This window comes from Camelus bactrianus, chromosome 22 (genome assembly GCF_048773025.1).
Source record: "Camelus bactrianus isolate YW-2024 breed Bactrian camel chromosome 22, ASM4877302v1, whole genome shotgun sequence".
NCBI classification, from domain to species: Eukaryota; Metazoa; Chordata; class Mammalia; order Artiodactyla; family Camelidae; genus Camelus; species Camelus bactrianus.
The window spans coordinates 31,330,092-31,353,375 of NC_133560.1; the positions used below are offsets into that span (position 1 = coordinate 31,330,092).

General features: G+C 62.5%; 3 protein-coding genes across 8 annotated transcripts in view; 2 read left to right on the forward strand and 1 right to left on the reverse strand.

Moving 5' to 3' along the window:
- The window catches only part of SBNO2 (strawberry notch homolog 2), a 48,381-nt gene extending 39,595 nt beyond the window's left edge, over positions 1-8,786 (forward strand). For 4 of the 5 annotated variants that reach the window (XM_074351311.1, XM_074351310.1, XM_074351312.1 and 1 more), the window contains 18 exons: positions 486-662; positions 1,184-1,281; positions 2,088-2,170; positions 3,039-3,230; positions 3,510-3,679; positions 4,226-4,357; positions 4,763-4,898; positions 4,981-5,093; positions 5,191-5,262; positions 5,347-5,455; positions 5,644-5,718; positions 5,827-5,970; positions 6,064-6,158; positions 6,501-6,593; positions 6,763-6,894; positions 7,096-7,172; positions 7,339-7,529; positions 7,601-8,786. In XM_074351311.1, coding sequence (XP_074207412.1) covers positions 486-662; positions 1,184-1,281; positions 2,088-2,170; positions 3,039-3,230; positions 3,510-3,679; positions 4,226-4,357; positions 4,763-4,898; positions 4,981-5,093; positions 5,191-5,262; positions 5,347-5,455; positions 5,644-5,718; positions 5,827-5,970; positions 6,064-6,158; positions 6,501-6,593; positions 6,763-6,894; positions 7,096-7,172; positions 7,339-7,529; positions 7,601-8,091 — 2,580 coding nt within the window. In that variant the 3' untranslated portion in view covers positions 8,092-8,786. The remainder of the gene's footprint in view (positions 1-485; positions 663-1,183; positions 1,282-2,087; positions 2,171-3,038; positions 3,231-3,509; positions 3,680-4,225; positions 4,358-4,762; positions 4,899-4,980; positions 5,094-5,190; positions 5,263-5,346; positions 5,456-5,643; positions 5,719-5,826; positions 5,971-6,063; positions 6,159-6,500; positions 6,594-6,762; positions 6,895-7,095; positions 7,173-7,338; positions 7,530-7,600) is intronic. The other variant, XM_074351313.1, reaches the window with a different exon arrangement.
- A 983-nt stretch (positions 8,787-9,769) lies between these two features.
- GPX4 (glutathione peroxidase 4) lies at positions 9,770-12,206 on the reverse strand. Its single transcript, XM_074351331.1, has 7 exons — positions 12,052-12,206; positions 10,975-11,069; positions 10,752-10,896; positions 10,447-10,598; positions 10,317-10,341; positions 10,098-10,157; positions 9,770-10,015 (listed from the first exon to the last, which is right to left on the reverse strand). The coding sequence occupies exons 1-7, from the start codon at positions 12,133-12,135 to the stop codon at positions 9,983-9,985; spliced, it is 594 nt and encodes a 197-aa protein (XP_074207432.1). The 5' UTR covers positions 12,136-12,206; the 3' UTR covers positions 9,770-9,982.
- Positions 12,207-16,795: 4,589 nt separating this feature from the next.
- Positions 16,796-22,168, forward strand: POLR2E (RNA polymerase II, I and III subunit E). Of its 2 annotated transcripts, XM_074351353.1 has the most exons (7): positions 16,796-16,950; positions 18,007-18,181; positions 20,057-20,172; positions 20,626-20,706; positions 21,168-21,226; positions 21,334-21,412; positions 21,563-22,168. In XM_074351353.1, exons 1-7 carry the CDS (start codon positions 16,894-16,896, stop codon positions 21,626-21,628), a joined length of 633 nt encoding a protein of 210 aa, XP_074207454.1. In that variant the 5' UTR covers positions 16,796-16,893; the 3' UTR covers positions 21,629-22,168. The 2 variants fall into 2 exon arrangements, with proteins under 2 accessions (XP_074207454.1, XP_074207455.1); XM_074351354.1 differs by lacking the exon at positions 21,168-21,226.
- Positions 22,169-23,284: the final 1,116 nt, after the last annotated feature.

Below are 23,284 nucleotides of genomic sequence, written 5' to 3' on the forward strand. Positions count from 1 at the left end.
GTTTCAAGAGCATGTTGCTCCCAGGGCATGACCCAGAGCTGGTGGCCTTTTTCAGTCTGTCCCTGGGGCCATCCCTGCTCCGACCCACTTGATGGCAGGAGCCCCGCAGTGTGACAGCCATAGATGCACCAGACATGGTCCAGTGTCCCCTGGGGACAGGACCACCCTAGGGAGACCCCTGATCTAAAGTGTCCAGAGCCCAGTGGCTGCTGGCAGAAGGCGCTCACCGCAGGTGCCCCTCCACCTGCAGGCATGGTTCACTTCCCACTTGTGCTGCGTGTCGTTTTCACCCGGCCATGCCAGTGCCATGCTTCTTGGTTTCTGAATGTTTCTGATGGTTGAGGTATCATCAGTGCCTCTGTGTTGCTCTAGTGGTGACCCCCCACCCCTGGCCCCACACTTTAGTGGAATGTGGCTGGTGGGCAGGCAGCCCAGGTCCCGGGCGGGGCTGGCAGTTGTGTGCTCAGCCCACCGTGTCATTGCAGTGGGCCGAGGCCCTGGGCGTGTTCCAGCAGGCAGCCGACTGGATCGGCTTGGAGTCTCGCAAGTCCCTGTGGGGTCAGTTCTGGTCAGCCCACCAGCGATTCTTCAAGTACCTGTGTGTTGCCGCCAAGGTGTGCCGGCTGGTGGAGCTGGCCCGGGAGGAGCTGGCCCGGGACAAGGTGCGCTGATGGAGGTGGTGGCGGGGCTGTGTTGGGACCCTGCCTCCCCGTGTGAAGGGCCACTGGGCAGAACCAGGCACCCGGTGTCAGTCCCACAGTCGCAAAGGAGGCTGCGCGTGACGGCTGGACCCATGAGGGCAGGGTTGGGAACAGCCGTGCTGAGGCCCAGAAGGTTCTGGTCCCGCTCAGTCCAAGCTCCCTGCGGCAAGTGGCAGACAGGGTCTTGCCTAGCTCCCCGTGTCTCCAGAAAGAACAGGGCAGGGGCCACGTGAGAAGAGCAGGGATGCAGGAGCTGAGGCTGGCTCCTGGCGGCCAGGTGGGGATCTGGGCTTGCTGGGGGTCTGGCAGCCCTCAGGACGCAGGGGGCACTGGGGAAGGAGGCAGAAACTGAGGCCAACCCCAGCGCTCCTGCTGTTGGGCTGGGTGTAGCGGCCTGGGGCTTCCTTGTGGGCCCCTCTGGGGTCCCGCTCCTGGACTGGTGGGCGGGGGCCCCAGCCGCTCACCCCCACTGCACCCCACAGTGCGTGGTCATCGGGCTGCAGTCTACGGGTGAGGCGCGGACTCGGGAGGTGCTGGATGAGAAAGAGGGGCAACTTGATGGCTTCGTCTCCGCCGCTGAGTGAGTGGTGCCTGGGGCCCCTGGGGACCCCTCCCTGTGTGACTGAGTAGGTGTCCCTGCCCTGGGGCCAACCTGTGGTCTGGCCCTGCATGTGACCCCAGCTGCGGGAGCCGGCCAGCCCCCGACCTTCAGAGACCTTAGGCCCAGCTGTAGTTGTAAGGCCTGAAGGGGGAACTGTGGAGACCCCAGAACGGGGAGGGTGCTGCGGAGGGTCCCAGGACCTTAGAATGAGGCTCCCAGGTGCCCACCCCCCATGTGGTTATGGTGCTATTTCAAGGACTGCTTGGATTATAGAGACTGGCCCAGGTGGTCCCTGAAGACCCGGGCCCCTCACCCCAGAGCCAGAGAGGCCACCCGCGCCCACCCTGAGCATAGGTCCCAGCACAAGGCCCCTTGCCCAGCTCTGCCTCATCCTGTCCACCACACCCCAGCATCACGTCTCTTCTCTGGGAAGCCCCCAGCCCCTCCTCACTCCCCATTCCTGGGAGCTGCCCCTTACCCCTGCTGTGGGCCCTGTGACAACAGGAGTACCCCCATCACAGCACAGCTGTGCCCCCTGTAGCCATGGGCCCACCAAGTGCAGAGGGGCCCCAGCCCCACTGTCCTTGCAGCTCCTTTCCCTCCTGCCCACCTTCTCTGAGCCCCTGATGCGAGTCCCTGCGCCCAGACCCACCCGCAGGGTCCCCTGGCACCAGGCAGCCCCCCACAGAGCAAACCCACACGTGGGACCCATCCCCTGCAGGTCTCCTGGCCTGACAGCTTGGCCTGTTCTTCTGGAGAAAGTAAACCTTGCTTCTCACTTTCAGGGGCGTCTTCCTGTCACTAATTCAGAAGCACTTTCCCTCAACCAAGAGAAAGCGGGAGAGAGGAGCAGGCAGTAAGAGAAGACGTAAGCACTGCCCACCACCTCCCTCCAGCCTCCCTCCCTTCTGAGCGCTGGGTGGGGGTCATTCCCGCCGCCCCCTCTGCTGCTGGCTGCACAGACACATGGCCTGACCCCTGATCCCCACCCCAACCCTCCGAGGCAGCTGCCAAGTCAGCAAATAAAACAAACCCAGCGCTGCAGGATGGGAGTATGGCTAGCTCATCCCTGCACCCCATGCAGTATCTGTCCTCACCTCCAAAAGGCCAGGGCCTGGGTGCAAGGCTGAAACCGCACTAGTCCAGTGGACCAGGACGGAGCCTTTAAAAAGCATCCTGGATGGGGAAGTGACTTCACAGCACCTGCTGGCATGCAGTGCCTGCTGTCCTTCTAGGCAAATGCCCAGCAGCAGCTCAGGGTGGGAAGTGAGGCTCAGAGAGGCCAAGCAACTCACCTGAGGGCACACAGCCAGGCCTGGGGGACCAATCTGGCTCCTTCCACTTCCCAGGACTGGCCTTCCGGGCTCCCGGTCAGCAGCCAAATTCCTAGGCCCCTGGACCACCATCCCCTCAGGACCTGAGCACGTCCTCGGGCTGACCCGCCCAGGGCCGCCTCATGAGTTTGGGCATGTGCCTTCCCTAGGTGCGGCCCGAGGACACACCAGTGTGTCAGGAAGTCTGTCGGGGATGTTAAAACTGCCCCTTTACCCTGCGCCCTAGCCAACAGCAGGACCCAGACCTGCCAAAGCTGGATGGAGCTAGGGGCTTGGGCCCTGAGCCCTTACCATCCCCCACACACAGGCCTGTCCCCAGACTGCTGGGAGTCCCTCCAGGCCAGGTCCGCTGGACAGAGGCGCAGGGCTGGACCACAGTGACCCCTGCCTGCTTCCCTGCAGGGCGGCCGCGGGGCCGTGGAGCCAAGGCACCCAGGCTGGCATGCGAGGTGGCAGGCGTGATCCGGATCAGTGATGACAGCAGCACGGAGTCGGACGGCGGCCTGGACAGCGACTTCCACTCCTCCCCCGAGTCCCTGATGGATGACGACGTGGTCATCGTGGACACCGTCGGGCTTCCAGCCGATGACCGCGGTGAGGCCTGTGGCTGCCCTCCCTTCATTTCCCCGTTTCTCAAGTCGGGGTACTGAGTCTCAGGGAAGTCAGGGCGCATGGCTGGGCAGGGGCAAAGCCGGGTTCATGCTGACAGCCTGGGGTTAAGGAGGTTCTGGACCCCCACACCTCCTGGGTACCTGGCTTACCCCAACTCCCGAGGGGCCCCCTCATCCTCCACGGCCCAGGGCTGCGTCTCCCTGCAAGTATGGCTGTGAGCAAGTGGCCTGGCTGGTCATTTGTGACCCTCTGGCCCCACAGGCCCGCTGTGCCTCCCACAGCGAGACCTGCATGGCCCTGGCATCCTGGAGCGGGTTGAGCGGCTGAAGCAGGACCTGCTGGCCAAGGTGCGGGCACTGGGTCGGGAGCTGCCTGTCAACACCCTGGACGAGCTCATTGACCAGCTGGGGGGCCCAGAGAGGGTGGCAGAGGTGAGCTTTGGTGCCCCCTGGTGGCTGTCTTGGAGAGGTGAGAGTGGCCACAGGGCCCAGCGTCCAAGTGTCCTGCTCACTGGCCAGGGCTGCTGCTGGAGGGCTCTCTTCTCTCAGCCACTGCCTCCCCCCCACCCCCCGCCCTCTGGCCCAGCTCCTCGTCCCCCTGCCCCACACATCCTCTGTGTTCTGGGTGCACTCTTGGGCCCAGGCCTGTCCCCCGACCCCAGAACACCCCTGTGCTCCCTTCTACCTGAGCTACTCTGCTGTTTCTCAGGACGTCCTTCTGGTACCACCTTAAGTTTGTTGTGGCCCAAGGCAGCTGGGTTCTGGGAAAAGACTTAGGAAGACAAGTGAAAACCCTGCCAGTTGCTCCGTGGGCCCCAAGCCCGGGGAGAGGCGAGTCCTGGCCCAGGGTCTACCGCCCCCTCGCCACACACACCCAGGTGCCCCAGGGTCACAGGTGGGGAAACCGAGACACGCGGGGACCAGCCCCTGGCAGCCACACCAGCTGACAGTCTGTCCCTGGCCCCACCCTGGCTACAGATGACCGGCAGGAAGGGCCGCGTGGTGTCCAGGCCTGATGGGACAGTGGCCTTCGAGTCACGGGCAGAGCAGGGCCTCTCCATCGACCACGTGAACCTCAGGGAGAAGGAACGGTTCATGAATGGCGAGAAGGTGGGGCCCTGGGGGAGGTAACTGTGGGGCTGTGTCTGCAGGGCACCCCCTGGACCAGGAGCCAGGAGCAGGGAGCCCACAAGGGCCCTGTGGGCAGGGGAGGTGCAGGGGTCCTGGAGGGCTGGCTCGAGGACCAAAGCCCTCCCTGGCCCGCCCCACCTTCTGTCCAAGTCGCCCATGCCCGCAGCTTCTCTGAGCTGCCCCATGGGAGCTGATGTCCACAAGGCAGGCAGACCCTCCAGGGGTGGTCAAGACTCTGTTCTAAGCCCACACGGGCACCTCTACGGATACACGTATCTGAACTTCCTGTGTGGGTCATTCTGAATGCATCCAAGTGACCCGGGCCCAGGGCCGGAGGAGCAGGCTGTCTGCCCTGATGACCTGGCCATGTCCACGCCTCCCCAGCTCGTGGCCATCATCTCAGAGGCCTCCAGCTCCGGTGTCTCCCTCCAAGCTGACCGCCGGGTCCAGAACCAGCGGCGCCGGGTCCACATGACGCTCGAGCTGCCCTGGAGTGCTGACCGCGCCATCCAGCAGTTCGGTTAGCCCTGTCCCCACCCCTGCCCCAGGTCACCCAACCTTGCAGGCCTGCCAAGGTCTCTGAAAGTCCCCTCTGCCTCCAGGCAGGACCCACCGGTCCAACCAGGTCTCTGCACCTGAGTACATCTTCCTCATCTCAGAGCTGGCTGGGGAGCGCAGGTTTGCCTCCATTGTGGCCAAGCGGCTGGAGAGCCTCGTGAGTGTGTGGGCCGGGGGCTGGGGGAGGCTCCCTGAGGAGGGCAGATCAGGGAGGAGTGTGGGCCACCTGTGACAGCCTCTCCCATCCTGCGCAGGGGGCATTGACCCACGGGGACCGCCGAGCCACCGAGTCCCGGGACTTGAGCAAGTACAACTTTGAGAACAAGGTACCCAAGGAGGTAGGGCCCAAGAGAGGAGGGTCCCGGGGTGCCCAGCCCAGCCTCTGACACAACCCTCGCCCCTCCACGCAGTACGGCGCCCGGGCCCTCAGCTGCGTCCTCACCACCATCCTTAGCCAGACAGAGAGCAAGGTGCCGCTGCCCCAGGGCTACCCGGGAGGGGATGCCGCCTTCTTCCGCGGTGAGTTGGGGTGCCTGCAGTCTCCCCAAGGGGTGCCATCTGGGCCACTGGGATTGGTAGGTGGGATTTGTGTCAAAAGGTCCTCCCCCACACATACCAAGGGGACATTGGTGGTGAGGGGGATCCCTGGTGGGCTGGGGCGAGGGCCGGGAGGGAAGCAGGTGTGAGGCCCCCCTCCCTCCCCACAGACATGAAGCAGGGGCTGCTGTCGGTTGGCATCGGAGGGCGCGAGTCCAGGTCCGGCTGCCTGGATGTGGAGAAGGGTGAGCCCCCAGTAGAGCCTGGGGCGGGCGGCGCCCCCAGACTTCTGTATCCAGTGGACAGGGAGAGGCTGGGCTCAGCCCCAGCCTGAGGCTCCGTCCCGCCACCAGACTGCTCCATCACCAAGTTCCTGAACCGTATCCTGGGGCTGGAAGTGCACAAGCAGAACGCGCTGTTCCAGTACTTCTCTGACACCTTCGACCACCTCATCGCGGTGGACAAGAAGGAGGGCAAATACGACATGGGCATCCTGGGTGAGCGCCGCGGCCGGGCCAGGCCCGCCCTGCTAGACCCCCCTCCCCAAGGCCGGAGCCTGGGCCCCACTCATCCAGCTCGCCCTCTTCCAGACCTGGCTCCCGGCATCGACGAGATCTACGAGGAGAGCCAGCAGGTGTTCCTGGCCCCCGGGCACCCACAGGACGGGCAGGTGGTCTTCTACAAGGTGATCAGACACCGCCCCGGCCCTTCGTCCTGCCCGTCGTCCCCGCCCCCCATGTCCCAACCCATCATCCCCGACCCGCACATCCCCACCCCTCGTCCCGCCCACCGTCCCGCCCCTCACCCCGCCCCTTGTCCCACTCATCACCCCGTCCCACACATCCCTACCCATCGCCCCGCCCCTCGTCCCACCCATCGTCCCCACTCCCTCGTCCCACCCATCGTCCCCACTCCCTCATCCCCGCCCCCACATCCCACTCCTCGTCCCAGCTCCCACATCCCCACCCCCTCGTCCCACCCATCGTCCCCACCCCCCACATCCCCCTAATGCCCACGGGCCCTGCAGATCAGCGTGGACCGCGGCCTGAAGTGGGAGGAGGCGTATGCCAGGTCTCTGGAGCTGACAGGCACCCACGACGGCTTCTACCTCTCCTACAAGGTGGGCACCCCCAGCGGCCCCCAGTACCCCAGGGGCAGGACCCCAGCAGCCGGTGGGCTGCGGGGCGAGGGCAGCAGTCAGCCTCAGGCCCTCTTGGGCACGCATACCTTGGGGACCAACACCCAGCATGTGGGGTAGTGCCCCCACCCTGACTCCCACCCCTGCCCAGGTCCGTGACAACAAGCCCAGCTGCCTGCTGGCCCAGCAGAACCGCGGCAAGCTCTTCACCGTGTATAAGCCCAACATCGGGCGGCAGAGCCAGCTGGAGACGTTCGACAGCCTGTGCCGGAAGTTCCACCGGGTAGGCCTAGCCGTGCCCCCACCGAGGCCCTGTAGTTCCAGCCTCCCCCGTGGCTCCTCCCTGGCGGGCCTCCTGCTGTTCCCAGGCCGCCTTCGGCTTCCATGCTCCGCTGCCCTGGCTACCAGGTGCAAGATGAGCAGGCCTGGGGCACTGTGGAGCCCGGGAACACCCGTCCAGGGGCCCAACTGCCTATCTCTGCAGGTGACAGCGGAGGAGGCCAGGGAGCACTGGGAGAGCAGCTACACCTTCTCGCTGACGCACTGCAGCCACACCACGTGGTGAGGCCCAGGCTGGACTAGAGAGGGGGAGGCGTGTGCGCTGCTGTGGAAGGAGCCAGTGCGGAGGGAAGGGCGGTCCCGGAGGCCTGCGGATGAGGGGCAAGGGGTGGGAGCAGGGTGGCCGGGGCTGGGAAGGCAGGCGCAGCAGCGAGTCTGTCCCGTGCAGGAACCGGCACTGCCGGCTGGCGCAGCAGGGTAAGGATTGTGCGCAGGGCCTGCGGCTGCGCCACCACTACATGCTGTGCGGGGCCCTGCTGCGCGTGTGGGGCCGCATCGCCGCCGTCATGGCCGACGTCACCAGCAGCAGCTACCTGCAGATAGTACGTCTCAAGACCAAGGACAAGAAGAAGCAAGTTGGTGAGCGGTGGGCATGGGCGAGGTGGGGGAGGTCGGCCCCCTGCAGGCCCTGACCTCCTGGCGCCCCTCAGGCATCAAGATCCCTGAGGGCTGCGTGCACCGGGTGCTGCAGGAGCTGCAGCTCATGGACGCCGACGTGAAGCACAAGCAGGCGCGCAGCCGAGGGCTTCCCCCTCCACCGGCCGCCCTGCGCCCGCTTGCACTGCCCTGCGGCCCCAGCGAGGTCCTGGACCTCACCTACAGCCCGCCCGCCCAGGCCTTCCCTCTGCCCTCGCCGTTCACCTTCCCACCGCCGCCGGTCCCCGGCCCCGGTGGCCTGCTGCTGGGCGCTCCGGATGCCCCCGAGGCCCCGACTGACCCCGCGGCCCTCCTGCACCAGGGCTGTGACATCAACTTCAAGGAGGTTCTGGAGGACATGCTGCGATCCCTCAACGCTGTGCCACCCGCCGAACCCCCGGGCCCGCTGGGGGCTGGCGGCGGGGCCCCGGGCGCTCCTGGGGGCGGTGGGGGCCCTGAGCGGCAGAGCGTCATCCAGTTCAGCCCCCCATTCCCAAACTCCTAGGTCCCGCCAGGCATCCTTCCCAGACAGGACTGTAAGAACATGCCATGCCTACACCAAGGAAGCGGGTGGCCATCAGGCTGGGTTCCCCTGCCGACTACTGAGAGGATTGGGGGCCAGGGTGCCCTCATCCAGCCCACCGAGGCCCCCACTGCAGTGCCTTCCCGCTGATGCCTGGGCAGACCCCCAAGATGCTGCCAGCCCTGGGGGCCCCTCTGAGGCCCTGCCTGGTGGGGCAGTGGCTGAAAGCAGGTCCCACTCAGGAGATTCCGGGTCTAGAGGCCCAGGAAGGGCCTGGGGGTGGGGGGCCCTCCTCCCTCTCTGTGCCTCGGTCCTCTACTGCCCCCCTCCAGGCCTGGGTTGGGGCTCCTGCCCCACCCACCTTACAGGGCCTGGTCAGGCCTGAACCCCTGTAATCCACAAAACTGGGTGGCCCCAAGAGCTGGAAACTCAGGAAACCCCAGGTGCTCAGGGCCCCACTGTCTCCAGGGGGGCTCCATGGGGCAGATCCCCCCCATTAATATATGCAACTCCTCCTCCCTGCTCTCTGTTCCCTAAATTATTACCCAGCCACCTCTCCCAGGTTCCGGACTCCTGCGGAGCTGGTGGGTGGCCCCCTGGTTTCTATGTGTATTTATAATGAATTCAAGTGTATATATGTAAAGAGATCTTTTTTAAATATATGTGCATTTTCACTACTTCCCAGGCTGTCTGTTCCTGTGGCCTGCAAGGATAGGGACCCAGACTGCAGGTACCACTGCATGTTCCTCCCAGGTGTGGTGATTAGGGGGACCCAGGGACTGAGGTCAGGAGTGGCTGCTGGCCTCTCCCTGCTGGCTCATCCCCTGAAGGCTGCGTGGCCTGACAGATGATTGGGGCCAGGCCAGGGGAGACACCCCACCCCGTGAGGCAGTTTGTCCACTGTGTGGTCCTGGCACTGGAACAGCCAGCCAGCTGCCTCTGAACTGGCAGTGCCAGGCCCGAGGTGTCTGGGCCCAGACACTAGTTGGAGACAGGACCCTGCCTGGGACCCTCTTGGTGGTGTTGAGTTCGGTCCCTCAGACCCCCATGTTCACGGCTGCAGCCTCTGCCTTGGCGCCCTCCCAGGTCTTCCTCGAGGGTGTTGGTTGTGCAGCCCAGGGGCAGGAGAGCCCAGGAGCTGGGCCCCGTCTGGAAGACAGCAGCAGGCTGGGCCACCTTCCACACTCTCCAGGATGGCTCCCTCGAGCTGCAGGCAGGCAAGGAGGCTGTGCCCACAGCCCCTCCTGGGGGACGGCTTGTGCCTGATGAGGCGCGTGAGAAGGCTGGTGCCCTGACTCCGCATCTATTCTGTGAGGCTGGCTTGGTGCCCAGCCCAGGTGCAGCGGGCCTCCAGCAGGCAAGGCCTCACCGCCTAGGTCCCCTGACCCTCCCGCCTCAGCACATGGGAGGAGACCTGGTGGAGGGGGCAGCAGCCGGTCAGGAGTCGTTATTATCTTCCCCAGGATCAGCTCTGCCTGCCCTCTGGGCTGGGCTGAGGCGATTAGCAGCCCAGGGTGCAGCCCTCTGAACCCTGAGGGAAGTCCGCCGTCCACATCCCTCCTCCCCCGCCCCGCAGCCTGGGGAGCTGGCAACACCTGCCACTGCGCCAGGAGGGCCCTGGGACAAAAGACCCCCACCATAAGCAGGAGCACCCAGCAGGCCAGTTTCTATGTTTTATTCTGACAAGGCAGCCAGGGGTGGGGGGTTGCCGAGCTGCGAGCCGGGCCGAGGGGCCTTCCTCCGGCAGGGGTGCACGCCGGGTTCTCAGGTCTGCCCCACCAGGGCTGGTTTTCGGGCAGACCGTCACGGGTGCCGGGTGGAAGGCTCCAAGGGGCACGGGCAGCAGGCTCGGGTAGGGGCGCACCTTGTGGAACTAGAGGTAGCACGGCAGGTCCTTCTCAATTACCTGCAGGGAAGGAGGGGTCAGGGCACCTCTTCCCGTGCCCCCTCCCCACCCCCCGCAGCAGGCTCCCTCGAAAGGCACCTACCAGGGGCTCCTCCATGGGACCGTACCGCTTCACCACACAGCCGTTCTTGTCAATGAGGAACTGCCAGAGAGGCGGTGTCAGTACCGGGAGGCCCGTGGGGCTGGGGCGAGCAAGCAGCCCCCACCCGCCACCCCACTTAGGTCACAGCTGGGGACCCTTGAAGTGGCCCAGTTGTGGCTGGGGGCTGGGTCGTCCCCCTAGGCCTCCAGTCCCCCTTACCTTGGTGAAGTTCCATTTGATGGCACTACAAAGTAAGTGTGATGTCGTGAGGAATCCCATGGCAACTGCAGACCCCCACTGCCCCTGGGGAGCCACCCTGCCCTCCCTTCTTCCCTTGCCCCTAACTTACTTTCCCAGGATGCCCTTCCCCTTGGGCTGAACTTTCATCCACTTCCACAGTGGGTGGGCATCATCCCCATTAACACAGATCTTGCTGAACAAATCGAATTTGACGTTATAGCCGGCGGCGAACTCTTTGATCTCAGCATTACTCCCTGGCTCCTGTGGCAGGGCAGGGGTGCTGGGGGTGAGTGGGGAGGAGCCTGTACCCCTTTGGTCCCTGCTTCAGAAGACAGGCCCTCTCCCCATGCCATCCACCCTGGCTTCGACCTCCGCACACAGGACATACGGGTACATCCAGATCCAGCCACACACCTGCCTCCCGAACTGGTTGCAAGGGAAGGCGAGGATCCGTAAACCACACTCGGCATATCGCGCGTGCAGATCGACCAGCTGAGTGTAGTTTACGTCTGTCTTGCCTCATTGCGAGGCCACGTTGGTGACGATGCACACGTAGCCCCTGGAGGTGGGATGAAGGAATCAGGTCAGGGCCAAGGCCTTTGCCCTGCCTCCCCCCATCAGGTAGACTAGTACCCACCGGTACTTGTCCAGGTTAACCATGTGACCGTCGATGTCCTTGGCTGAGAATTCGTGCATGGAGTGAGCACAGCGCCAATCGTCGCGAGACGCGCACTGCAACGGAAGGGCATGCTGAGCGGACTGCGGGCCTCGGGGTGCCAGGCCCTGGTCCGCGTCCCCTTGGCCCACTCGCTCAGCCCGCCCAGCCAGGGGTGCCAAAGGGAGGACAACTGGGGCACCGGGGCAAGGAAAGAGTGAGGCGGCTCCTCCTCAAAGCTGGGGCAGGACAGGGCGCATTTGACCCAAGACATAACTGAGACCCGGGAAGGGCTTGGGACCCTGCTAGGCGGGTGTGGAGGCCCCGCGCGCACCGGGTCCCGGGACTCGGCCCCGCAGGAGCTCTCCCCGGCCACAGGGCCCCCCTGCCCAGAGTTCTCAGGCGCGGGCCTCTCCCGCCTGCGGCGCGCCCTCCTGCGACGACGGCACACTCGAGCCCTCCGCCTCTGGGGGGCTCGGCGCCGCCGCCCGGCTGGCAACCGGCGCCGCTGCCCGCGACGACCCGGGGAGCCGACGGCTGCGCGGCCCATGCCCGCCCGTTTCTGGCCGCTCCTGTGCCCACCGAGGGCCGCGCCCGGAGGACAAAGAGCCAGTAGCCAAGGGCGCCGTGCCGCTGCTCTGTGACGCCAACGAGCGGGGCCCCGGGAGGCGCAGGGTGGGGGAGGGGCAGTGACACCCCGAGGCGCGTGATCCCGGATTTTCCGGCCATCCGGCGCCCTCGCTCCCCCGGTAGCAGGCGGGTCGCTAGTGGCCGACGACGCCACCCTCAGCTGCCCTGAAGCAGCAGCGTCTGCGCGTCAGGGGCGCCCACCCGGGGGTTCCGACCGCCTAGCCCTAACCCGGCCTCCCGGGAGCCGCCCCCAGTCCCCGATCTAGACTCAGTAACCCAGGCCCGCGCGCTAGCCACCGCTCCGACCGCCGCGGAGGGGGCGGCCGAGTACTGCTCGCGCGCCCCCAGCCAGCGCCGCCAGCCCAAGGTCCCCGCAGCTCCGCGCGCCCGCCCAACGGCCTGCCAGCCAGCCGGCGGCGCCCCGCTCACCATGGTGCTGGCCAAGCCAGGCGCGGCCAGAGCCCCGCAGAGCAGCGCTGGCTTCAGGAGGCGGCACAGGCGGCTGAAGCTCATCGCGGCTGCAGGGGCTCCCGGAAGGCGGCGCTCCTCCCCTCGCCGAGCCGACCAATGGACGCACGCCGGCGAGCCTCGCCTCCCCGCCCTTGGCCACGCCCATCGGCTATCCCATTGGTCGGCTACGCAGGCGCTGCAGACTCGTGCCAGCGCTAGCCAATGGGAGGTCAGGATGAAGGACTGACGGGGGCGGGGTTGGGGCCGGCCTGCGGTTTTGTCCCTATCGGTGACTGCGCATGCCCGTCGGCAGGCGGGTGACCGCGTCCATGCAGGCTCTGGGTTGCGGACAGTTATCCGGGTGGTTGACTGCGGTGCTATGGGATGCCAGACAACTTGAAACAGTACTGGAAACTTGTGGGGCGAGCTGGAATTCTCAAAAATCTCACCCCAGCTCATTGAGAACTGGAAGTTTTCTTTTTAATGTAAATAAAACCACGGTAGGTGTCGGTGTCTCTCCACTTGGGCTGCGGTGTCGTTGCGAGGGCTTGGGGGTCACTTACGGCGACAGCCCCGGACAGCGGCATGCCTGCCGCAGGGTGAGCCATCAGCACAGGGCCGAGTGTCACTTCCCTTGGACTCCGCCGTCTTAGCTGCTTATATAAGTGACACGCGAGCCCTGGCGGGGCTGTTAGCTGTTACCCAGTTACGGATTAACCCGCACTTCGGCTTCTGTGGTCCCGCCCCCGAGAGAAGACGCGCGAGGGCTCGCAGGTGTGTGCTTAGAAAGGAAAACGCAAGCGCAGTGGTATCTGTTGTCACTTCCCACTGCGTGTGCACGCAGTTGAGGATGGAGCTCCCGGCTGCCTTGGCTCCAGACTCATTTCCACTCAAGGCTCAGGCATTTGGCCACAGCCCAGAGAGAAGACCCACCCCATTCTCGGGAACTGAGTCATGGAATGCCACCGCCGGCCCTAACCATGGCCGGAGGTTGACCTGCAGGCTGGACAGAGGGTGGTTTCAGCTTTGTGTGCTGCCCGTCAACTTCTCGTTCTTTTCTTGGACCCTCCCATGAACGTTTCTACAGAGGCCTTGGGGGCAGGACTTTCCGGGCTGGACTCATTTGGGGGAACTGATGAGCCCCCAAGACCCAGCCCCAGGGGAGTTTGGGGGCAGAGGACAGGGTCCCCCGCCAGGTTGCTATATTCCTATCTTGCACAACCAGGCTTCAAGCCTCAGTGGTCACCAGAGGCTGCTGAGTTCTGGCCAGGAGCCTCCATTTTCCCAGCTGGGCCTCCTCCCTTCTCAGGAAACCCCCCCTCATTTCCGCCCCCTGGCGACACTGGGTGTCAGGCCACGCTAGGGAGTCTGAGTGGCCCTTGGGAAGACCCAGCTGTTCCCTTCAGCTGGGATCTGGAGCTTTGTTGGAAAGATGGCCACCAACTGGTTGTTTACTTCAGGATTTCCAGAAAAACAGCTCAGGATGACGCCCCCGTGGAGCACAAGGGGCAGGGTGGTGGGAGGACGTGGGGTTAATGGGGCAAGGCCTCACCAGGTTCCTGACTGCCTGCCAGTTACAGCAGAGCAGAGGTGGGGAGGCCAAGCCCGTGGGCCTGGAGCTGCCCTTGCTGGTCCCACTGGCTCTGGTAGGGATTTGTGCCTGCGGTTTCACAGCTTTTCCCCCACTTTCCCCACACTGAGGTGAGGCAAGGGAATCTTGGGGAAGTCTCAAGCCTCCAGGGAGGCTCCTCTGTGGTGGCCAGGGTGCCTGGGTCCCCCAGAGAGGGAGCTGACTTGCCCACCAGCCAGAAGACTCTCCAGAACATCTTTCAGATCCAAGAGGAGGCGCCTGGACAGAGCTGCCTGGGGCCTGATTTCTTCTTGAGAAAAAAAAATTTTTTTTGAGATAAAATTCACCATTTTAACCAAGGTGTACAATTAAGTGATGTTTAGAATATTTATAATGTTGTGTGACCATCAACACCATCTAATTCCAGAACATTTTTATCGTCTCAAAAAGAAACCCTATCCCCATCTGCAGTCACTCCCACCCACCTCCCCCAGCCCAACACCCACCATCCTACTTCGTTGCTATGGATTTGACTCTTCCAGGGACCTCATATGAGTAGATCAGACACTATTTGGCTTTCTGTTTCTTGCTCATTTCATTCAGCACCCCAAAAAGAAACCCTCAGCTCCACTACCAGTCACTCCTCTCCATCCACTTCTCAAGTCCCTGGCAACCTGTCTCTGGATTTGCCTGTTCTGGACGTTTCACACAAATGGAGTCACTCACAATGGGGCCTTTTGTGTCTGGCTTCTCTTGATGAGTATCATGTTTTCATGATAGGTTTATCCAGCTTGTAGCATGTGTCAGGGCTTCACCCTTTTGATGGGTGGATAATATTCCATCATATAAATGGGCTACGTTGTGTTTATCCCTTTATCTACTGACGGGCTTTTGAGTTTTTTTCACCTTTTGACTTTGTAATGCTGTACAAGTGTTTGCGTGGGAGTATAGTGTCATTTCTCCTGGGTGTGTAATAGGGAAAACAAATCTGACTCCATATTGTATCTGTTCCTCTGGCTCTAACACAGTGCTCTGTTTCCTGGGCTCAGTCATGCTGATTCTGCACCTTTTGTAAAAGAATTGCCTGTAGACTGAAACAGACAGGAGAGCCCATTCTCAAGGCTCTGACTCTTAAGGGTACAACACTTTTCCATTCATACAGAAATAGAAAGTTGTAGAACAGAGAACATTATTTGTCTTGTTGGAGGTTTACAGGGACATCCTGACCTGACCCACATGGACAGCTGCAAGAACAAAGGATTCCGACATCAAGAAGTTTTCAACAACCAATCACACCCCCTCCCCTTTTTAGTATCAAAGGAGCCTGAATTCTGACTTGAGGAAGATGGTTCTCCGGGACGCTAGCCCCCCACCTTCTTGGTCCACTGACTTTCCAAATAAAGTTACTCTTCCTTGCCTCAACAGGTCAACTCCACATTTATCAGCCTCTCAGGTGGCGAGCAGTACAAACTTGGACTCAGTAACAGATATGCCCCTAGGGTGGAAGTGCTGGATCACAGGGTGACTCTCTTTAACTGTTTGAGGAGCTGCTGGACTTTCCCACAGCCACTGCCCTGTTTTACATCTGCACCCAGGAGCCTGTGGGTGGTGACCTGATTTCTAGGCACTAAGTGGTCAGGGGGTTCGTGGAGAAGGTTGCCACTCCATGTCCTGTTGCTGAGGCCTTGCAATCACAGGCAGGACTCTGAGTCTTGGGTGTTGGGGTTGAGCCCTGCCAGCCTCTTGGGATCCCGAGTCCCCCCAACTCTTGTGAGCCCTTTCTCCTCTCTTCCATGCCCCAAGGAACAGCAAGATGACCTCACATCCCCCTGCGCCCGTCTGCACCTGGAGTCACCTCAGTTACCGTCCAGGCCCCCGACTTGGGCTCCAGCAGTTCTGCCCCTGCCCCCTGCCCAGATCTGTCCATCACTCCAGCAACCCAGACAGACACCCTTTCTTAAAATTCACTTAAAATTCACTCCTGACCTGCTTCGTCTCCACCTTCAGCCCTCCTCCCACTGCATTCACATCTCCAATTCCTTTCCTCCAGCAAACACCCAGCCAACACACACAGCCAGGCCTGCTCCTTGAATCTGCCCTGTTCATGGTCACACACCACATGCCCTTGGCCAAACCCCTACCCAATCCACAAGGCCTCCCAGGATCTGTCCCACCTGACCCCCTAACTTCCTCTCCTACCTCTCCCCATCACAGGCCTCCTTGCTGCCAACACACCAAGGTCCAGCCTCAGGGCCTTTGAACAGATTGCACCCTCTGCCTGATGCACCTCCCTCAGCTTCCTCTATTTCTCCTTCCACAGCATTGTCACCTTCTAAAACACTTCATCATTTACTTATTATGTGCACTGTTCACGGCCCGTCTCTCTCAGATCTCTTTGGTTCACTGTCCCTGTTGTTGCTTCTTAAATACTGAATCAGTGAATGAATGTATTACTGAATGAGAAGTTACTGGGGGGCTGGGCTGGGCTGGACAAACCTCCTATATGGACTCGGCGGGGAAAGGGCAGATGGGGAGGTTGTAAAAAATGCACGGTCTTGGGGGGCTGTGGAATATGTGGGTAGGGGCTGGATTGGGGCTCAGGGGACAGAAAAGGGGGAAGACAGAGATGGGAGCATTTCATAACCAGGTGCTATGCCAAGCTCATCTGAAGTACGACCATCCCTTTAGATTCTCAGCTAACCCTCTAATATGAGGTCACTTTTTCATTTCCATTGTACAGACAGAAAACTGAGGCCGAAGTGCATAGTTGGACGCGGCCCAGAGCCAGCTGAGAGAACCCCCTACAGTTGGACGCACAAATACTTATGGAGTGGCTGCCCAAGAGTCCCTGGGAGCCGAGCAGACCCCAGACCCCATCGCGACCTCAGTTTCCCCGCCCACACCTCGACTTTGCTGCTTTGATTCTAAACTGCCGCCCCGAGGCGGGCGTTGGGTGGGAACTACAACTCCCGAGAGGCCTTGCAGTCAAAGCCACGCGAAAACTTCCGGGGCCGGAGGGCGGTGCTGTTGGCACGTTTCTCGCGCAGCCAACCGCCGCCTTAGTAAGGCTAGGGCTGCCCTTGGCGCTACCGCTCCTGAAGGTCGCTGCATTCAGGCGTTCGCTGGCGACAGCCCTACACGGGGCGGGTTGGGGGGGGAGGGGCCTCACCGAGACTCGGCGCAGGCGCAGTGGGCGCGGGTCTTGGCGGGCGCAGGCGCAGTGAGTGCGGGCGGCAGCGGCGGTGGCGGCCATGGACGACGAGGAGGAGACGTACCGTCTGTGGAAGATTCGCAAAACCATCATGCAGGTGAGCCCCGCGGGGGTGGCTCTGCTTAGCGAACGCGGCGAGGGCGGGCCTCGCTGCGCCAGGCGAGCCGGGCACGCAGCAGCCGGGGCGCGGACGGCGAGTGCGTGGCCGAGGGTTGGGAACGCGCCTCCCCACGCCGGCGGCGCGGCCGGAGCTGGAGGGTGCTGTCAAGACTGGGTCCCCGGGGCCCTCATCAAGGCGGGGGTCTGCGGGGATGGAGGTTCCCCACGGACCAGCGGCCGAGACGCCCCGGGGAGGGGGTCAGGGTCTCACTGGAGGTGGAGGTCCCGGGTCCACGTCAAGCGCGGAACACAGAATCCCGGAACCGTGGGTTTGAAGGAACCCTGGTCAGCTGGACTCACAGATGTCTGGTGGCTACTTCGACGACCCAGGAGCCACCAGCTTACTCGGTTACTCGGGCCGGTCGGCTCAGAGTCATATCAGTCCCCTGGCCGAGCATTCTATGTGCCACGTGCTTCTAAGCCACCCCATGGGAGGGGACCAGGGTGATCCCACAGAGGCTTGGGCCCTTGACCAGGAGCCCCCTCCCAGGAATCCTGCCGGGACTAAGCCCAGGCAGCGGCACCCAGCTTTCCCACTGCCTTGCAAAGTCACCCCAAAGACAGGGCCGGAGCAGCTGTGCTTGAGGCTGGCAGTGTCAGGGGCCTGAAGAGAAGACTGAGGGCTCAGGAGGAAGGGTTGGGCTGTGGAGGACTTCACCGAGGAAAGGGTCAAGGCTCCAGCCTTCCTTTCTTCGTCTGGGTCCTCTTCTAGCCCACCCACTCAAAGAGCCCAGTTTCTGAGGCAAGACCTAAAACTGCTGGGCCATGGGCATTTGCCTGGTTTTCCAACCAGTGTCTACCCTGGCCAGCCCAGCCACACCTCTTCCAGCCTGCTGTCCCTGTCTGCCCCAGAACCCTGGGGCCTGGCTATGGACTCAACAGCCCCCCGCGTCCCAACTCTGTCCCGGTCTCCTCTGCAGTGGCCTGGCCCAGCCTGAGCTCCTGCTGCTATCCCCCCTCCACCCTGGGGCCACCTGGCTCCTTCTCTCTGCAGCTGTGCCACGACCGTGGCTACCTGGTGACCCAGGACGAGCTGGACCAGACGCTAGAGGAGTTCAAGGCCCAGTTTGGGGACAAGCCCAGTGAAGGGCGGCCTCGGCGCACAGACCTCACGGTGCTGGTAGCTCACAACGATGACCCCACTGACCAGATGTTCGTCTTCTTCCCAGGTGAGGGCCTCAGGGGCCCCAGTTCTGGTGCAGCCATCCGAGGGCCTGCTCAGGGCTAGCCTGTAGCAGCCCCCTGCCACGTGACCCAGAGTCTGTCCCCGGCCTTATTCTTCTGCCCCTCTTGCCCTTTTTGTTGTGGGGACACCTTTTCCAGCTTCCTTCCCTTCAGTTGCTCTCCCCATCCTCTCTTTAACCATTTTCTCCAAGCGGGATCATCACAGGCCTCCCCACTGAGCCCCCAAGTCCTCTCTGCTCTGTGCCCATTGGCCTGGCTCTTGTTCCCAGAACTTGCTGTTCCCGGCAGCTCTTCCTGCACTGCTGTAGACTCCTGGCCCGTCCTCCCTGCTGCAGCCCCCCTTGCTGCTCCCTTCCCTCCTTGTCCTGCGCATCCCTGGTGACTGCGCTCAAGTGCCCCCCACCTCAGACCCCCTCTGAGCCGTGAGTTGAGTGAGGAGCCCCCAGGGGTGTCCCAGGACTCCTGTTCTCTCTGTCTTAACGCTTCCTCCACTGAGGCAGCGCGGCTCTAAAGCCCCGAAGGTTCAGGGGCTGTGGTGTGTCATGACCCCCCAGTGCCTTGAATCAAGGGTTGCTGAGCAGACCCAGGTGGCACTTTTAAGAAAAGCGTCCCCATGCATGAAACACACTTGTTGGAGCCTTTGGTGCCTAATCACATGCCTCCTGGACAGCCAGCTCGGCCTCGAGAGAATCTGCCTGGGGGTCAGAGCCTCCCTAGGTTTGGGGGTCTCACTTCACTTCCTGGTCTTTCTTTAGTGACGATGGGAGTGTCACTGCTCTCAGGTGTGTCACGGGACAGGGTCGAGGTTCCTGCCTGTGTTCATTTGCACTGGTTGCTATAACAAAACCCCACAGACAGGGGCTTAAACAGACACAGGTTATCTCTCCCAGTGCTGGAGCCTCCTTGGTGTGTAGACGGCGGTCTTCTCCCTGCATCCTCGCCTGGCCATCCCTCCCTGTGTGTCTGTCCTGATTCATTTTCATAACAACCTGAGCCACATTGGATCGGGGCCCACTCTGAAGGCCTTGTGTTACCTTAATTACTTTTTATTTCAATTCTTCTTATTGAAGCCAGCTTACAGTGTTAGATTCAGTAGCACAGCAAAGTGACTCAGTTACGTGTGTGCGTACAAGCATCCACTTTTCCACATTGCTGTTTGAGGGATTAATAGATACACATTATTGTATGGAGATGAAAGGGTCTACTGTACAGCACAGGGAACTATATGCGATTTCTTGTAAAAAGCTATAATGGAAAAGCATCCTAACTATTTTCTTAAAGACCCCATTTCCAAGCAGTCTCATTCTGTGGCTCTGGGGCTTAGGACTCCAGCAGAGGGCAGACTGTGCTGAGACGCCCCACAGGCCCCGGCCCAGGCGCTGAGCCGCTGGGCTCATGCCAGGCAGTTCTCCTGTGATCGGCCGGGCCCTGTGAGGGCTGTGCTGGCAGCGCGGGGCTGGGCGGTCCAGCTCCACTGGGGGACTGTGCTCTCCAGGTCGTCTCACCCCTGCTTGCCTCTGAACACCCAGCACTGGTCTCACGGGTGCCCAGATAGGCTTCCCATACCTGAAAACCAGTGTGGCGGCGCTGGCCCAAACCCAGACCCCCAGGCCCCACTTCCAGAAAGAGGTCCCTTGTGGCCAGGGGGCCCTGGCACCTTCCTGCTCCCCATGTGACCAGGAGGCAGCCCGCCCCCTGTTCTGGGAGCCAGCAGCCCAGCTCTCGCTCCGCAAAGGGGGAAGCCAAAGCCCCAGAGGGGGAGCGGCGCCGCAGCAGGTTGGCCAAGTGGGGCTAGCGCCTGGGCGCCAGGCAGGGGCTGCGGGCGGGCAGCGCGGTGCTGAGCGGCGCTGTGTCTGCAGAGGAGCCCAAGGTGGGGATCAAGACCATCAAGGTGTACTGCCAGCGCATGCAGGAGGAGAGCATCACGCGGGCCCTCGTCGTGGTGCAGCAGGGCATGACGCCCTCCGCCAAGCAGGTGCGGCCCCTCTCTGCCCCGCCGCCAGGGCCAGCCCCGGGGCAGCGTGTCCACCGAGGCTTCGGGAGCTCAGGGTCTGAGAAGGAGCTGCTGTCCCGGGTGGGCAGCTTGGGGTATCCTCAGAGCAGGCCCAGCGCTCCCCGGTTGAGGGCGGGGGCACGGGTGAGCACCTTGGTCTTGTGCCTCTGGGGGCTCTGGGGTCCTTGTGGTCACGCCTCTGCAGGGAGGGGCAGCACACCAGACCCTGGACACCCCTGTTGACAGAAGGGCCCTCACTTTTCGTGGGCGGGGCAGGTGGGCTTCTCCGAGGCACGAGAGCAAACCCCATCCGGCTTCCCCCTGCCAGCTGCCTGTGAGGAAGGAGCTGGCTGGGGTTTCCCGGGCACTAGGGCACCAACGTGGGGCGGGAGGGTGGCCCCTGAGGCTCTGCCTGAGAGTTGACGTTTCTCCCAGTCCCTGGTCGACATGGCCCCCAAGTACGTCCTGGAGCAGTTTCTGCAGCAGGAGCTGCTCATCAACATCACAGAGCACGAGGTGGGCGGGGGTCACCAGGGGTGTGGGTGGGTGGGACCCCGTGGGGGTGGGGCAGGGGCAAGGCAAGACTGGAAACCCTGCTCCTGCCCCTCAGCGGAGACACAGGGTCTGGGGGCCCCTTCCCGAGTGGAGAGGAGGTGGAGCAGGGGTCTCAGAGTGTGGGCCCTGGGCCAGCAACAGCTTGGAGTGCAGGTTCCCAGGCCCAGCCCGCATGCAGTTAGGAACTCCGGATGGGGTGGAGTCTGTCTTTCCCTAGAAGCAGCGGGGGGCCTGAGGTGCCCTGTGGCCCGTCTCCATGACCATGGTGCTGTGGGCACCGGGGCCCCGTCCTAGGGTGGGGTCAGGAGGGTGGGATTTGGGCCAAGACTTCCTGAGCCCACGCCGCAGCCCTCTCTTGTATGGGGGCACGGTAGGGGGGTGTCTGTCACAGCCCCATGGCTACCAGCTTCTCTTCTTGGCAGTTGGTGCCAGAGCATGTGGTCATGACTAAGGAGGAGGTAACGGAGCTGCTGGCCCGGTAGTATCCTTCCTGGCCCCAGTGGGCCTGGCGCCCCCTCGCCCCACCTCTCCCCTCCACGCGCACCCCCGGCCAGCCCAGCCTGGCTTTTTCCCTGACCTGTTTCCCAGCAAACTCCGAGAGAACCAGCTGCCCAGGATCCAGGCGGGAGACCCCGTGGCGCGTTACTTCGGGATAAAGCGGGGCCAGGTAGGAAGCCCTTCTCAGGACGGGGAGCGCTGGGGACCCGGCGTTCTGGGCCAGGGAAGAGGCAGCCCCAGATGGCGGGGAGCCACCTGCTCCGCTGGCCGTGTGACTGAGGGGAGCCCTGCCCCAGCCGCTGCTCTCCCACTCCTGCAGGTGGTGAAGATCATCCGGCCCAGTGAGACTGCGGGCAGGTACATCACCTACCGGCTGGTGCAGTAGCCGCCTGACAGCCCAGAAGTGCACAGTGCGGCTGGGCAGAGAGGGCTGCGGGGTTTGTCTCAGTCCTGTGAGTGAGCCCCACCTGTTACCCGCCCCGGAGGCAGCCCCGCATCCAGCCTGGGTGTGCCCAGCTCACGTGACAGGTGGGGCGCGTGACTGCCCCTTCTCCCCTGGCCTGTCCCTGGGGGACGGAAAGTTGTGAGCCTAGTGGCTGGCTGCCCTGGGGGAGTCTGCTCCTCCAGGCACCAAGGCTGCCTGCCTCGGGTTTGCCTCTCCTGGTCGCCTGGACGCTGAGCCCCACTGTGCATCCCACCTGATAGTGCCTCAGGAGGGGACAGGATTCCCCCTTGAGGGCCTGGGTGTGCGTCTCTGGTCGGCCCCTTTCCTCCTGGCCTTCCCGGTCCTTTTCCCCATCAGCGGTCCTGATGCTGCCCGTCTGTGGGTGCTCTGAGGGCAGCAGGGAGGGAGATGAAAACTGGTCTGGATTTTGATTGCTGTTATATGCTGGGCATTTTTAAAAATTAAAGCTATTTTGAGTAAGTTTGCTCGTCTGAGAGACTGAGAAAGGGTAGCCTCACGGTGCAGGGGCAGCCTTGCTCCTGCTCCTGCTCCCGCTCCCAGCCCCTCCACGCAGTCTCAGCCTCCCCTCCATCCCCAGTGCCTGCTCCCCCACCTCAGGGCCCCCACCCCCTCCCCGTGTCCTGCTGGGAGCTGCGGGAGTGAGGTTCCGGGAGGGGTCCCGTGCCACTTCCAGCTCCGCTGTTCGGTGCTTCTCCCGCGTGCGAGCTTGGGAGCAGACTGCCCGCTTTTGCCCTGTCGCCAAGCTGAGAGGCCTTCCTGCCAAGCCTAAGCACAGTTGTTTCTATTCTCCATTTGATGGCTTTATTGAGGTAGAATTCACATACCATACAATTCACCTGTCAGAAGGGCAAAGTTCCATGCACACACTGTCATGCACCCATCACCACAATCAACTTTGGACCACTTTCTTCACCCTAAAAAGAAGTCCTGGCCCCTGACAGCCAGGAGCCCTCTCCCTGTGTCTGGGGACTGGCCTGTTCTGGACGCCTCACATCCGCGGACTCACACACTGTGTCCTTCTGTGTCTGCTTCTCTCCCTGAGCGTCATGCTCTCGGGGTCCGTCCCCGTGGGAGCGGGTGTCAGGGCTGCTCTCCTGGTCACGGCTGAGCGATGCTCCCGTGAGGGAGGGACGCGTGTTTGTCTGTTCTCCGGTTGATGGACGCTGGAGTTGTTTCCGTTTCTCGGGGATTGTGAGTAATGTTGCTGTGAACTTCCAGGTGAAAGTTAGTGTGGACATGGGTTGGTTTGTTTTTCTGGGTGTGTACCTCGGAATAGAATTGCTGGGTCATATGGAAGCTCTGGTTACCCTTTCAAGAGACTGTTTCCCACAGCAGCTGCCCCATTTCCTGTTCCCACCAGCCCTGTACAAGGACTCGGTGTCTCTGCGTCCTCACCAGCACTGGTTTGTTCTTTCCTTGGGGGCTGGGTGATGTCCCCGTGGTTCAGACTCACCTTCCTGGCGCCTGGGTGTCATACGACCCAGGGCTGTAACCTCACCCCAGAAAGTGGTCTTGACACCATTTATCGAGTAGCCAGAGGTTCTTTCCTCACTGCCGTGAATCACCGCTCTCACA